This window comes from Carassius carassius, chromosome 13 (assembly GCF_963082965.1).
Source record: "Carassius carassius chromosome 13, fCarCar2.1, whole genome shotgun sequence".
NCBI classification, from domain to species: domain Eukaryota; kingdom Metazoa; phylum Chordata; class Actinopteri; order Cypriniformes; family Cyprinidae; genus Carassius; species Carassius carassius.
This window is the reverse complement of record NC_081767.1, coordinates 5,427,525-5,442,288: the sequence shown is the minus strand read 5'-3', so window position 1 is coordinate 5,442,288 and position 14,764 is coordinate 5,427,525. Positions and strand designations below refer to the sequence as shown.

General features: G+C 36.1%; 1 protein-coding gene across 1 annotated transcript; it reads right to left on the bottom strand.

Moving 5' to 3' along the window:
- Positions 1 to 567: 567 nt before the first annotated feature.
- LOC132155500 (serine/threonine-protein kinase pim-1-like) lies at positions 568 to 4,219 on the bottom strand. The gene is made up of 8 exons (XM_059564298.1): positions 4,215 to 4,219; positions 3,654 to 3,901; positions 3,072 to 3,166; positions 2,807 to 2,860; positions 2,317 to 2,695; positions 1,954 to 2,130; positions 1,730 to 1,818; positions 568 to 579 (listed from the first exon to the last, which is right to left on the bottom strand). The coding sequence occupies exons 1-8, from the start codon at positions 4,217 to 4,219 to the stop codon at positions 568 to 570; spliced, it is 1,059 nt and encodes a 352-aa protein (XP_059420281.1).
- Between the last annotated feature and the right edge of the window lie 10,545 nt (positions 4,220 to 14,764).

The following is a 14,764-nucleotide window of genomic DNA, read 5'->3' as shown; positions in this document are numbered from 1 at the left end:
GGATGATTTCAGCAGATTTCTGTGTATTGTGAGAGGGCCATGTTTTACCGCTTCACAAAAGACTCAAAACAAATCGATGCACTCCACTGAGCTGAGCGAGAGCGCTTCTCTGCTGCCTTTACATGTAAACGGAAACTTTGTGTTTCCCACTTATGAAGTCCTGAGCACTTCATGTGAGCTGCGGCAGTCTTAGGCCCACCACAAATGCTCTCATTGGTTGAGACGCGTGATGACACCCATCCCAAGCCAGTACTAATCAACATCCCACCCCTCCTGTGACCCATGCTTTGACTGTATGTGTATTCAGAGCCAGTGAGCAATGGACTTTCATAATAACAAAAACTATTAATGGGCGATAAAATAATTGTTGGCGTTAATCATCTAATGCAATAATACGATAATAACGCGTTTTAACAAAAATTAATATATATTCTAGGTTTAAACTACTTTTCTGGGACATTTTGAACTGCACAGGATAGACATGGTCATAGACTGGGCCTCTGATACTGGTGCAACTATTGCAGGAACCATTGGAGAGCTGAAGATACAACAACTTCTGAGGTGGTCTTATGTGGTGACCTGAAACAAAACAGAAATAAATACAGTATTATTAAATGGTCACCGTGATTTTGCCAAGACATGTTCCTGGATCAACATCTTTTGTTGATACTGGATCAACATTATTGTCCAAAAATATAGACTTAAAGGTAACGTTTGTAGGACCTGCCACAAGAGGGCGCACTATCAAAACAATAACAATCGCGTGGTTTGCTGACGCTAAGAAGGAGCGTGGAATGATGGGATTTGTTGTCTTCTACCCAACCGCTGACGGCCATCAATCAGACGGAAAGATAAATCATGCATTTAAAACGAGTTCAACGATTTGGGCAAGTAGATTACATACGCGTCCTCGCGCGGGTCTAGAAACGCGATGTCCCACGTTTGACGTGTATGCCCCATCATACTAATCTTGTTGATCGTTATAATAGCATACGTTTTCTGTAAAGATACAAATCAAACCAACTCACCTGTCGAGTAAAACACAAGCGAGATCGGCATCTCTTTCTAGTTGAAGTTTGTCGTGAAGCTACTTGCGCATTTGTCCACAACACTGTTGTCATGTGGTTTCTACGTCAGTAAAGGCAGTAACAAAGGGTAACTATTGTCATTGACAGGCGACTGCACTGCCCCGTGTCACTGTTTAAAATGGGAATTTTCTCATGATTTACAAGTAGTTGAAAACATTAGAGATATTGTTAGTAATCAGCTGGACAAAATATATAACACTAGCCTATTGGTTTTTGGATATTTTACTGCAAATATCTTACAAATTGTACCTTTAACCCAATCCCTACCCCTAACCCTACCCATAATTTATTCCTTAAATCAGTTGGAAATGATAGCTGATTAACAAGAGTGTAGAAGCACCTAACCCTGATTTTAAGCCTAAAACAGATATTTCCTGAAAAGTTATATCTCAATTCTGATTGGTTGATTGGAATGTTGTTCCAGAATCAACAAGGATGTTGATCCAGGAACATGTTGTACTTGGTGAAATCACGCTCACCATTATTACATGTGTAAAAATACACTACAAATGACATTTTATAAGGTAAAACATACAACCTATCTAGTAATAAACGCAAGAAAACTTGGTTTGAAAATGTAAATTTGAAAAGAAAAATTTTAAATATGTCAAATTATTTTAAGGTGATCTTAGGTTTAGTACCGTAAACCACTTGTGGGAAAGGATTTCCTCCAGTTGAATTCGGTTCCTTGGCTTTATTTGCAGGAGAACGCGGAGCAATCTGCAGCATTCTGTGCAGAAAGATGAGAGGGACATCTGAATATTACCTTAAACTTAGTTCAGGCAACTTCATGCATTTTCTAATGCCATCTTTCAGAAAGCCACTTGTCTCTGTTTTGTATTTAAAATGATAACTGAACTCTTACCGTTTGACAGACCAGTTTTGGACCAGAGGTTCAGTTTGAGTATGTGCAGATCTAAGAAACTTGGATAATATCCAGCCACTATTTTAAATAACAGAACCCCCAGTGACCAAACCGTCGCAGGCTTGCCGTGGTACTTTCCCTTTATGTGAAACTCAGGAGGGGAGTATGTTGCTGTGCCTGGAAGAAAAAGATTTTGTTAGATGCGCAAGTTCGGTTCACAACAGTGACGAGATCCATGACTGTAACAGTGTCGTAATTCTACTGTATATATATCGGGTGCTTCTTGTTGTTTTGGTGACTCATGCCTGGTCAACTCATAATATAATCGTCACTAGAGTTGTAGCTTTTAGATACAGTACATACCAGAGTATGACATGTAGACTGTTGTCCTCAGAATATCCCCACACCCAAAGTCAATTAGTTTGACTTCAAGTGTCTGGTTGTTGATGAGAAGGTTGTTCAGTTTGATGTCACGGTGGAACACTTGGCGCTGGCAGCACACGTTAGCAGCCTGAGCCACCTGCATCATGACTCGCCGTGCTACGCTCTCGTTGAGACTTCCACCCTGACGCCCCACAAAGTCTTCCAAAGTCTCGCAAGGAGAGGGACATTCAAGGATCATGACGAAATGGTCATCGTAGTCCTTCCAGTCCATTAGCTGGATGATCTCTGGCACTCTGGGGCCTTTATTTGCCAGGATTGTGAGGGCGATCTCCAGTGGAACAAGTTGCTGATATCCAGGCTAAAAGAAAGACATTGGTAAGATAGAAGTTATTTTCCAAATAAGTCCACTTAGTCCAGTTTTCCTACTAGTTAGTGAGAGGAGAACAGAGAGAGAGTGCATCTTACTTACAATGTATAAACTTTCCCTGTAGTTTTTGGTCTTATTAACATATTTGACCGCCACCTGATCAAGAAAACAAACAATTAACTTGTGAAGAGGCCACCATTAAATCTAAACAGACAAGTTTTGTAAAGTTGAATTGAATTTAAGTCCAACCAGGACAAAAAGATACACTGAGAGGCCTTGCAAACAATAGCATGACATCACAGAAGTATAAAGATGAGACGGGGCAAAATCACTTCGCTAGATAAGTTTTCATCAAGTTTTCACTTACTTTAAGGTCATCCTCCAAACGTCTCGCCTCATACACAGAACCAAATCCACCTTCACCCAGCAGATCACCCAGCTGGTAGTGGCTGGAAATGAAGTCTGTTACAAGATAAAACAACTGCAGTTTTAAACATTTGTTATAGTTATTATTCCATTTGATTTTATATACAATCTTAAATTACAGATTTAGTGATAATATTTTCATCAGTAGAGACTACACTGAATATGTTCATGTTATTATTTGTCACCCCTAAACTATGTGCATATAAAATAACAAAAACTATTTTTTTTTACATTTCCTGGATGAAAGATCTGATCATGACCTTAATCCATTTTGAAGTTGATTTATATGTGTTGATGTGGATTTTATTTATATAAAATTTCAGATTTAACACATTTTATCAATTCTTCATTGAGGAAACCTTAAAAATTAGACCAAATTAGACCAATTAGAGACCAAACAAGATGCTTAAAAGCTATTATTATCTTAATTTAAAACTAGAATGATTCAACTGAGTGATTAATGAATGTCCTAGTAATGGATGTGTAGGTATGAATGATGACTGGTCATGGTCATGTCATTTACCATCACTGTATCTGGCTTTCTGTTCTTTCTGGTTCTTCACTCCCTCACTCTGCTCTTGCTGCAGCTCTTCTTCACCCTGAACTGGGTTCAAGCTGCGCTTCAGATGTTTCTTCACAGCTCCAAACAAAGAGGCCACCCTCCACCATTTCTTTTTCTTCTTCACTTTCTCCATCACCTTCCTCTCCTGGTCGTTTCCCTCAGCAGCATCAGCAGTGCTCTCGTGAGGATGTTGTTCCTCTGTGCTGCTGCTGGGTTTTGGGGGTGTGCTGAGATCACATCCGTGGCTATCTGGGCCTCTATTTGCCAGGATGTTGAGATCCTTCTCCTCTGGAAGACGGTGTGGAGATCCAAACTTTAAGAGAGACAGTTTTTACAATGGTAAGGTGAAAGTTGTTTTCCAAATGAGGATTTAGTTACTCTACTGAAATAAATAACTGTTTGTTTGTTTGTTTTAAAACAGAGGAGAAGTGCATCCTACTAACAGTGTATAAACCTTCCACGTCTTCATCAGTCTTGTTAAGATGTTTCACAGACACCTGATCAAGAAAATGAACAACTTACCTCATGTCTAGAGACCTCATCATTCCTGTCATAAAATCTATGCTACATTTTGTAAAGTTTGATTTAATTTAAACCCAACCTGGACAAAAAGATACACTGAGAGGCCTTGCTAACAATATAATCAGTGTTGGGAAGGTTACTTTGGAAATGTAATAGGTTACAGATTACAAGTTACCCTGTTTAAAATGTAATAGTAGTGTAACTTTTTCAATTACTTTATTAAAGTAATGTAACTAATTACTTTTGAGTACTTTTTGATTACTTTTCTAAATTTGTGAAAATGAAAGAATAATAAATAAAAGCATATGCATCAACTTAAATACAGTTATCTAATAAGCATGTGACGTATTCTGTGTACTAAACTCCTGAAACATTGGTGTTTTTTTTAAACTGCTGTCTATGTATATGATGATAGTTTTGTCAAAATAAGTAAAATGCACATGAAGTGACACAGAGCAGTTCTAGAAATTATGTTTATGTGCTCGTGTACTCCTATATTGAGGCAGCAGAGGTTGAATACACTGCGAGCTTCAGTAGGCCTATGTGTAGTAAATGAAACCATGTCTTTGCCATTAATTTACAGCAGGGGCGGACTGGGAAAAAAATTCAGACTGGAAAATTCAAACTCATACAAACAAATTCATGGACAAAACTATTTTTTTTGTGGACCTGACATAAAAAAGGTTTAAATCTTTAATTTGGGGACATGCAAAATAATTAAAAGTTTTCTCCTTAACTGCACCTTCACTTCCATTTTTCTCTTCAGTCTCTTTATTTTGCCCTGTTATCCATCTCTCTCATGACTTTAATACTCAAGATTGAACAAAACTATACTTTACAATACAATACTCTACAATACTACAATATCTTTATAGAAAAATCCTAATACTGTACACAAATCATGTTTTTCCCTTACAGAAATTAACCTTGCTTTTATTAGCCTATATAAAAGTAAAATAACCTTGTTTTGTTTTGTTTTTTTGTTTTTTTTTTGCAAATGGATTTGTATTTATTTTTTAATAAATACATTTGTAAAATAATTTTACATTTTTGGTTATCACAGTTAAACAATAGTAAACATTTTCTCTGGATTTATAGTTAAATATTAAAATGTTAATTTTCGTAAGGGTTGTGTTGTTGTCTGTCGTAGCTCCACCTAAACCTATAAAAAAATCTGATTTTTTTTCAACTAAATTCCTACTGTAACATTACAACAGATAATAATGATGTCCTTTATATAGTATTTATAGTGATGACTGATGAGCAACGTGCTGCTGCGTGATTAAATAAAAAAACAAAGACAAAAAAGCATCTTTGCAGATGAAACTGACCTGAAACCCTGAACAGGAGTTCTGCTTCTCTTCTCCAGCAGTCCACTGTATTCTCTCTCTCTCTCTCTCTCTCTCTCTCTCTCTCTCTCTCTCTCTCTCTCTCTCTCTCTCTCTCTCTCTCTCTCTCTCTCTCTCTCTCTCTCTCTCTCTCTCTCTCTCTCTCTCTCTCTCTCTCTCTCTCTCTCTCTCTCTCTCTCTCTCTCTCTCTCTCTCTCTCTCTCTCTCTCTCTCTCTCTCTCTCTCTCTCTCTCTCTGATCCAAACCGTTTGGCGGAGGCGCGGAGAGCGCGCGAGTCATGACTAACACTTCATGACTTATTAGAGATTTAATTATCAAATGGCGGATTCGCAAATGATCGCTTTAGTACATTTGGCAGGCAATTATACAATAATGATATTAAACAGTGGGGCAAAATCGGCTGCCAGGCCACCGGGAATTGTCCCGGTTCTCCCGGTGTCCAGTCCGCGCCTGATTTCCACAGACACGCAGAATGTGCAAGTCATATATTGCATTTCTGGGGCTTTATATTCGCAGACACTAGTCCATGTCATGTTTTGATTCAAGTGTACTGACCTACTTTTGATTTAGTCATCCAAAATGTGGCATATTCCGTCCGCGTTAGGCATTCCGTTTTTATGACTGGATTCTACGAACCAGACTGTGTTTCCGCATCCCAGAAATTATTAGGGCATATGTCTCAGAATAGTCAGTGCAATTTGGGAAAGAAATCAGTTAAATCTGTATGTGGATGTGTGTAAATATTCAAATGTAATCCCCTTTGTAATCGTTAAAAATTTCATAAGTAACTGTAATTTAATTACTCATTTTTTCTTTGTAACTGTAACTAATTACAGTTACAATAATTTTGTAATTAAATTACGTAACGCCGTTACATGTAACTAGTTACTCCCCAACACTGAATATAATTATATAACCAAATGATGAAGATAAGACAGGACTAAATGTATTTGCTAGCTAGGCAAGTTTTCATTCATCTTTTACTTACTTCAGGGTCATCCTTCAAATGTGTCGCCTCAGCATCAAATCCACCTTCACACAGCTGATCACTCACGAGGTTGTGTCTGACAGTGTAGTCTGTTAAAAGATGAAACAACTGCAGTTAACCTAAAAGTTCAAATATTTGTATTATTCAATTTTATTTCATATATAATCTCATAGAATTATTTTAAAACATATCCTGGATCTTGCCCTTGATCAGTCTACAAGTTTCTTTATTTATTATTGTGCTTATGTGAATGTTTTTATTTAAGATTCCCCTGATTTGACTTCTCTATATTGAGGAAACATTAAAAAGATAGGAAAAGGGTATTGAAGACTAAATAAAAAAGCTATTATTATCTATCCTCTAGATTAATTTACTACAAATGGATATCCAGGAATAAATGATGACTTTTTGATGCAACGTACAGAGCTTCAGTAAACTGTGCAACATATTCTTATGAGCTGATCATTGATTTACCATCACTGCATCTGTCTTTACACTGGTTCTGGTTCTTCACTCCCTCACTCTGCTCTTGCTCTTGCTGCAGCTCTACTTCACCCTGAACTGGGTTCGAGCTGCGCTTCAGATGTTTCTTCACAGCTCCAAACAAAGAAGACAACCTCCACCACTTCTTTTTCTTCTTCCCTTTCTCCATCACCTTCCTCTCCTGGTCGTTTCCCTCAGCAGCATCAGCAGTGCTCTCGTGAGGATGTTGTTCCTCTGTGCTGCTGCTGGGGTTTGGGGGGGTGTTGAGATCACACACCTGACTCTCCGTCAACGGATGAACTCGACAAGGTCGCTGAAACATTGTTGTCAAAATCGATAACAATCGCTGAAAATAACTGCTCAGTTCCACTCACCGCTGCTACTAAACCAACAAAATGATTTCATGGCCTTATAAGTTCTACGAAATCGAATTCTTTCTGTGACGTCACGATAACCCGCGCGTCCTTTTTTTTTGACGCCGCTGGGGCCTGATTCACCAAGCATTCGTAAGAATTTTTTTTCTTAACTGCCATGTTCTCCTTCTAACTAAAGGGGATAAAAGGTATGCAATTTTTTTTTGCATTTCCACGAATTTTTTTTTTTTTTTTACAAAACAAGTCAGACAGGGAGTTCATTTTAAATTTTAGCCAACAAATAAATAAATAATCTTTGGCGTTATTAAGCACACGTGCAGCGCGCGCACACTTCATCTCCTGACAGGCTCTTAATTCAAAAACATGCGCGTTTATTGTGATTATTAAGTGTTTTTTCATTGAGTTTATCAGCGAGTCTTCAGCAACAACCAGCACTGATTCAATAATGCATGTCATTTTCTTCATCAGAATTTTTTTTACAAAAATCGCATTTCTTAAGAACTTCTTGGAATTTATCTTAGGACATTTCTTAACGTATTTTTCTTACATATTTCTTAAGATGATTTTCGTGAATGAGACCCCTGATTTTAATATTTTAAACTGGGATCATAATGAATCCCAGTATCCTGTCATTAAATGAGAAGAGTAAACTATAGCTTACCTAAAAGACCCAGATTAAAAAATTGTTAAACAATTCACAATTTAAGTAGTAAAGAAAAACATGTTGCCCACCATGAAACAAAATCTATCTATTAAATGTATTTTATGAATTTAAATATTTAAATTTCATATAAATGCAACTCTTATAATTATCTAGGCCTATCTGTCTAGATAGATAGAGTAAGGTGACCAGATTTCTGAAATTAAAACCGGGGGCAGTTCCTACTTCTGTGGTCAAAATATCACTGAAATCTCACTTGTCATTATCTACTAATTTACATACGACAGTATGTTTTTGTGTTTTTTATTTGATTGTTGTTGGTTGCATACATTAATATCATAATTGATAGAGTGGTGTTTGAGGATCAAACCAAATATACCAGGGTTTTTTTTATTTATATATATATATATTCACCAAAATTCACACTGAAAAATAATAACCATCGCAAATATCCTGGGGTGTAAAAAGTCCACTCTGGTAAGAACATCACTACACATGATTTATAATAAATATAACATACAAGGCTCATTTAAACACGTTTTGGAAATGTGTTTAAAAAAGGTGTCATCTCTATACCAAAACATGAATTGTATTTAAATTTTTGTCACTGATAGTATTTCAGCCAATATATACAGCTTAAAAATACATCAAAATGAACAATATTCATACAGAGAGAGAGAGATTTTATTTTATTTATTTATTTATTTTTTGAGGGAAAAAACAGCAACTTTGCTACCTCGAAATTCTTCCTCAGATTCGACAACTTTTGATGCCAGAAATGTACCTGGTTAAAGTTTAACTGAAGCTGAAATTTGTGTGCTTGATGTGTGAAAACAAACCTCATTGGATTTTGCAGATCAAAGGCACATTTGAATTTCTGTTTACCATATTTAATGTACATGAGATAAAATACACAGTGGTATCGTGTACTGTAATCTAATGTAGCCCAAGTTATTACCTGTTAAACAGTAGACAGCACACGCGGTGTTCATCTAATAAGGATCTCCATCGCTAGCAAATAATAGCCTTTGCAGATTTGCTTTCAATTCAGTGCAGTTCCATAGCCACGTTTTCAACGCTGATGATGTTAAACGTTACAACTCTGAGTGAACCACTTCAGATGCTCAGACGTGCAGACGTGCGACAGGGAACTAAACGAATCATTCAAACTGAGTCATGAACCAATTTACTCGTTTGCCAATTGGTTTGATCAAGCCTTTGAACAGAATTGACTCAAAGAATGAATCACTCGCGAATGGGCATCGCTCATTGTCCAGAGAAAAGTAGACGGCACGTTTGGAATAAACTGAAGCAGTTATAACATTTATTGCATTAAGATAAAGTAATGAGAGGAGCGTCGCCCACAGTAACGAAGTAAAATTACAGATTTTTCCCCAAAAATTTACTCAAGTAAGAGTATAAATACCCATCTTTAAATATACTCCAAAAAGTATTAGTTACCCCAAAAAATTACTCAAGTAAATGTAACGAAGTAAATGTAACTCGTTACTACCCACCTCTGATCCAGGTACTGAAATGGCCAGCCAGCCTGCAGTCCAGATCTTTTACCCATTTAAAATATTTGGTGCATCATAATAATAATAATAATAATAATTCATTACATTTATATAGCGCTTTTCTAGGCACTCAAAGCACTTACATTGTCAGGGGGTATCTTCTCGTCCACCACCAGTGTGCAGCATCCACCTGGATGATGCAACGGCAGCCATAGTGCGCCAGAACGCCCACCACACACCAGCTTACGGGTGGAGAGGAGACAGAGTGATGAAGCCGATCAGCAGATATGGGGATTGTTAGGAGGCCATGATGGTCAGAGGCCACTGGGCGAATTTAGCCAGGATGCCGAGGACACACCTCTACTCTTTTCGAAAGACATCCTGGGATTTTTAATGACCACAGAGAGTCAGGACCTCGGTTTAACGTCTCATCCGAAGGACGGTGCTTGTTGACAGTATAGTGTCCCCATCACTACACTGGGGCGCTAGGACCCACACAGACCACAGGGTGAGCACCCCCTGCTGGCCTCACTAGCACCTCTTCCAGCAGCAACCTAGTTTTCTCAGGAGGTCTCCCATCCAGGTACTGACCAGGCTCAGCCCTGCTTAGCTTCAGTGGGAAACCGGTCTTGGGCTCCAGGGTGATATGGCTGCCAATAAAGAGGAAGATGCAACAAAGAAGACCTAAGACAGTTGAGCAACTAGAAACTTGTATTAGACAAGAATGGGACAACATTCCTATTCCTAAACTTAAGGCAACTTGTCTCCTCAGTCCCCAGACGTTCGCAGACTGTTTTAAAAAGAAGAGGGGATGCCATACAGTGGTAAAAATGGCCTTGTCACAACTTTTTTTAGATGTATCGATGCCATGAAATTTTAAATCAACCTATTTTTCTCTTAAAATTATAAATTTTCTTATCGGGTGCCGTTTGTAAAGCTGCTCATGCTGAAAATAACAGCAACATTTTGTCACATTTAGCTTCAAACAATGTTTAAAAAACTGGTATGAATTTTTGACGGTCACTTTTTAGCACATTTACAACAATATTTATCAACTTAGAGATATTTTAAATAGTTAAATATAAATATTAAATGTTACACCTAAATGTTAAATGTTAAATCTAAATGCTAAATCTAAATCTAAATGTTAAATCTAAATGTTAAATCTAAATATAAAATCTAAATGTTAAATTTAAATCTAAATGTTAAATTTAAATCTAAATGTTAAATTTAAATCTAAATGTTAAATCTAAATGTTAAATATAAATATAAATATAAATCTAAATGTTAAATATAAATATAAATGTTAAATATAAATATAAATGTTCAATCTAAATGTTAAATCTAAATCTAAATGTTGAATCTAAATGTTTCGGTTGAAACTAAATATTTAGCTAATATGCAAATTCAAAATGCCGGAAGTGCCTAAATAAAAGCTAGATGAGGTCAGTGTGTGTTTATAGCATTGTGTTAAATAAGGAACAAATAAAAATCATCTCATCCGAGGAAATTGACTCTTGGACATGGATTATCTTGATAAATACTACCTAAAGTAATAAACACGTTTGGAGAAACTGTATTTGAAGAGTACGCTAGTGTATGTAGATATTAATGTTAGGGAACAATGTGAGAGATGTGTACGTTTAGTTTTATTATCTGATCCACACTCCGGAACAGAAGAGGGCGGTATTGCGCCAATAAGCTGGATGCCAACCGCCGTTAAACTGGGAAGAAGACGAATATGACGGCTTGCTGTGTGTTACAATGGTGAGAATATATTTTTTTCACGAAATAATTATTTAAATTTAAGAGTACAAGTTATTTTCATACAGTGGTATTGATTTTGGAGTTAATAATCTATTAAATCTGAGGTGTAAAGTCAGCAACATATAAGCAAAAGGTGTAAAGACGCTATTCTCCGGTTTCACAGGCAAGACTAATTGAGCCATGGCCTGATCCAGGCTTAATCTAAACCCTGTTTGTTACTTACATAATATAGCATATTTGTGATTGTGCTGTAAAAACACGTTTTATAATGAATAACTAACAGGGGAGCTCCATTAAGTACACGACTCAAAAGTGGATTTACATAAACCATATATACATCTTGAAGACTATTACTAAATGTCTATCATCTGGCAGGATAGTCTTTGATAAGTATTGTAGATGAGCACATTTAACAGACATGAAACAGGCATCTGAGTTCACTCATTGTTGTCAACACTGCTTTAGATGAGTGTAAGTCATGTAATCAAACAAACCTACATACAGTAACTAAACACAGGTTATCTATTTTATTTGTCCATTTGCAATATTGATCATTTTAGGAACATTTGTGTTGGATAAAAAGCGAGTTACATCATTTACTAACTCAACATGCAGATGCAGTATATCACAGATAAATCACAGAGGAGACTGACTCTTGTCTGGATGTTACAGGAACAGATTATGTTTATCTGCTGTAGAGTGACTGATGAAGGAATGCTGCCATTAAATGATTTGTGTAAGAACACTACAAAAATAAATGAAACATTTTAATTAGTGTAATTTCAAAGAGTTATAACAGCACTTTTCTTATTGTTGATTTCTGTGCATTTGCTGCAGATCTTTTGTGGTGGAGCAATACCTGCAAGGAAAGGGGAAAAAAGGAAATACCTGAAACAAAAGAATAAAGGAATGACTTTTTGTATTGTGTGTGTGTGTATTTGTGTAGGTTATGAAAATGTCTGCAGACTGGTGTGTGCACTGAGGATGGAGAAGTCCACTGCAGCATCCGGATATGGTCCAGAGATATAGATGAGACGCTCCATCACTCCAGCTCTCACCAGCTCTCACCAGGACCAGATGCTGCTGTGGTCTCTTCCTCATCGGTGGCCCCAGAGCAGCGAGAGCATCTAGAGAAAGACCAAAAGACACTGAGGATTTGATTTTGGTAAAGTTTGTTCTGCTGGTTTCTGTTTATACAATGAAGGATGACTTTCAGAAGCTTCAAAAGCTTTTATCTGAAGTCATTGACAGTGCTCTTATTACAGGGGCCTACAATCCTCTGATCCACCTGGAGAAAAGAGCCGTGCTCACAGACTTACTGGTGGTTTTGAACCAGTTCAGTGGTTTAGCCCACTACAAAAGTAAAAAATTAATGCATGTACTTGTAAACTATGTGTAAATGTTTTAAAGGTAGTGGTGCTCGTGGAGAGCAGGCACACGATTGTTTTGGAGCAGACACAGCAGCAGTCAGATTGTCCTGCACGTGTTCTTCTGCTCTCGCTTCAAGGTTGTGTGGTTCAGAGAGCCGACATCATGGTCTTCCTCATCCTGTTGCTCAACGACATCCCCGTTGAGAAGAGTGAGACTGTGAAGCACAGCGCAGCAGCAGAATCAGAACAGCTGTGTTGAGATGATAGTAAGATGTGGGGTTCACCATCTGTAAATACATGATTGTTAGAACAGTAAGTTTGAATGAAGCTTTGTTTCATGTGTTGTTGATTTGAACATGTATGCATTTATTGTGATGCTAACATTTATACATTATTTTAATCATTTAAACATGTTTCTTGTTGTCAGTAAATAAAATATAAATATTTTATCTATTCGTGTATTAATTTGCTTGACTGAAAACTGATGCATTCACATCAACTGCATTAGTGTATATTCATGTATAGATAGCTATGTCACGACAGAAAATACATTTGGCTTCTTTTACTAAAATGTAATTTTAAGGGAAAAAAATGTATATAATTATTGGTTGGCATTTATCATTATTATTGCAAGTAAGTGTTGGGGTGGGCAAAGGATGCAGTTCATTATGGGGTAATCTTCATTGTTGAGTAGTAATACTTACATTTTTAGAGTATAAAATCATCAGTCTTCTCCAAAGGTGAGATCTTCGAGCAGCTGTTCGACGTGTGCAGACATTGCAGAGTCGCTGAGAGAAACTACTGGACTGGAGTTAGTGATACTGTGAAGTGGTAGTGCACCTGTACCTCTTTTTATTATTATTGCCAAACTTATAACATAAAAGATCAGGGTAAGACGGTTGTATTTAACAATAACAATCATAACGCCATAAAACAGTAAATAAAAATTTAACGTGTTCATCATATGAGATCCTATACAAGAAAAATAAAATCACATAATATAATTGAAAAAATATTATAGAGATAATGATTTGGGGTTTTCTAATTCTATAAAAAAAAAATCACATTAGTGGAGTTAAAAATATAAAAACTACAGGAGCATTGAGCAGCATAGATCGCCCTCTCGTGGCTGTAGACGGTCATGTTTTCTCTTGGTTCATGTCAAATTAATTTTGATAAATAAGTTGCAGGACCAGCCAAACTATGAAAAAAGTGTGATTTATAGTCCGGAAAAAACGGTAGTCATTATCACGATAATCCATGTCCAAGAGTCAATTTCCTCGGATGAGATGATTTTTATTCGTTCCTTATTTAACACAATGCTATAAACACACACTGACCTCATCGAGCTTTTATTTTGGCACTTCCGGCATTTTGAATTTGCATATTAGCTAAATATTTAGTTTCAACCGAAACATTTAGATTCAACATTTAGATTTAGATTTAGATTTAACATTTAGATTTAGATTTAGATTTAGATTTAACATTTAGATTCAACATTTAGATTTAGATTTAGATTTAACATTTAGATTTAACATTTAGATTTAACATTTAGATGTAGATTTAATATTTAGATTTAACATTTATATTTAGATTTATATTTAACATTTAGATTTATATTTAACATTTAGATTTTATATTTAGATTTAGATTTAACATTTATATTTAGATTTAATATTTAGATTTAGATTTAGCATTTAGATTTAACATTTAACATTTAGGTTTAACATTTTATATTTATATTTAACTATTTAAAATATCTCTAAGTTGACAAATATTGTTGTAAATGTGCTAAAAAGTGACCGTCAAAAAATTCATACCATTTTTTTTACATTGTTTGAAGCTAAATGTGACAAAATGTTGCTGTTATTTTCAGCATGAGCAGCTTTACAAACGGCGCCCGATACATCCAGCACTAATTCAATAATGCATGTCATTTTCTTCATCAGAATTTTTTTTACAAGAATCACATTTCTTAAGAACTTCTTGGAATTTATCTTAGGACATTTCTTAACGTATTTTTCTTACATATTTCTTAAGA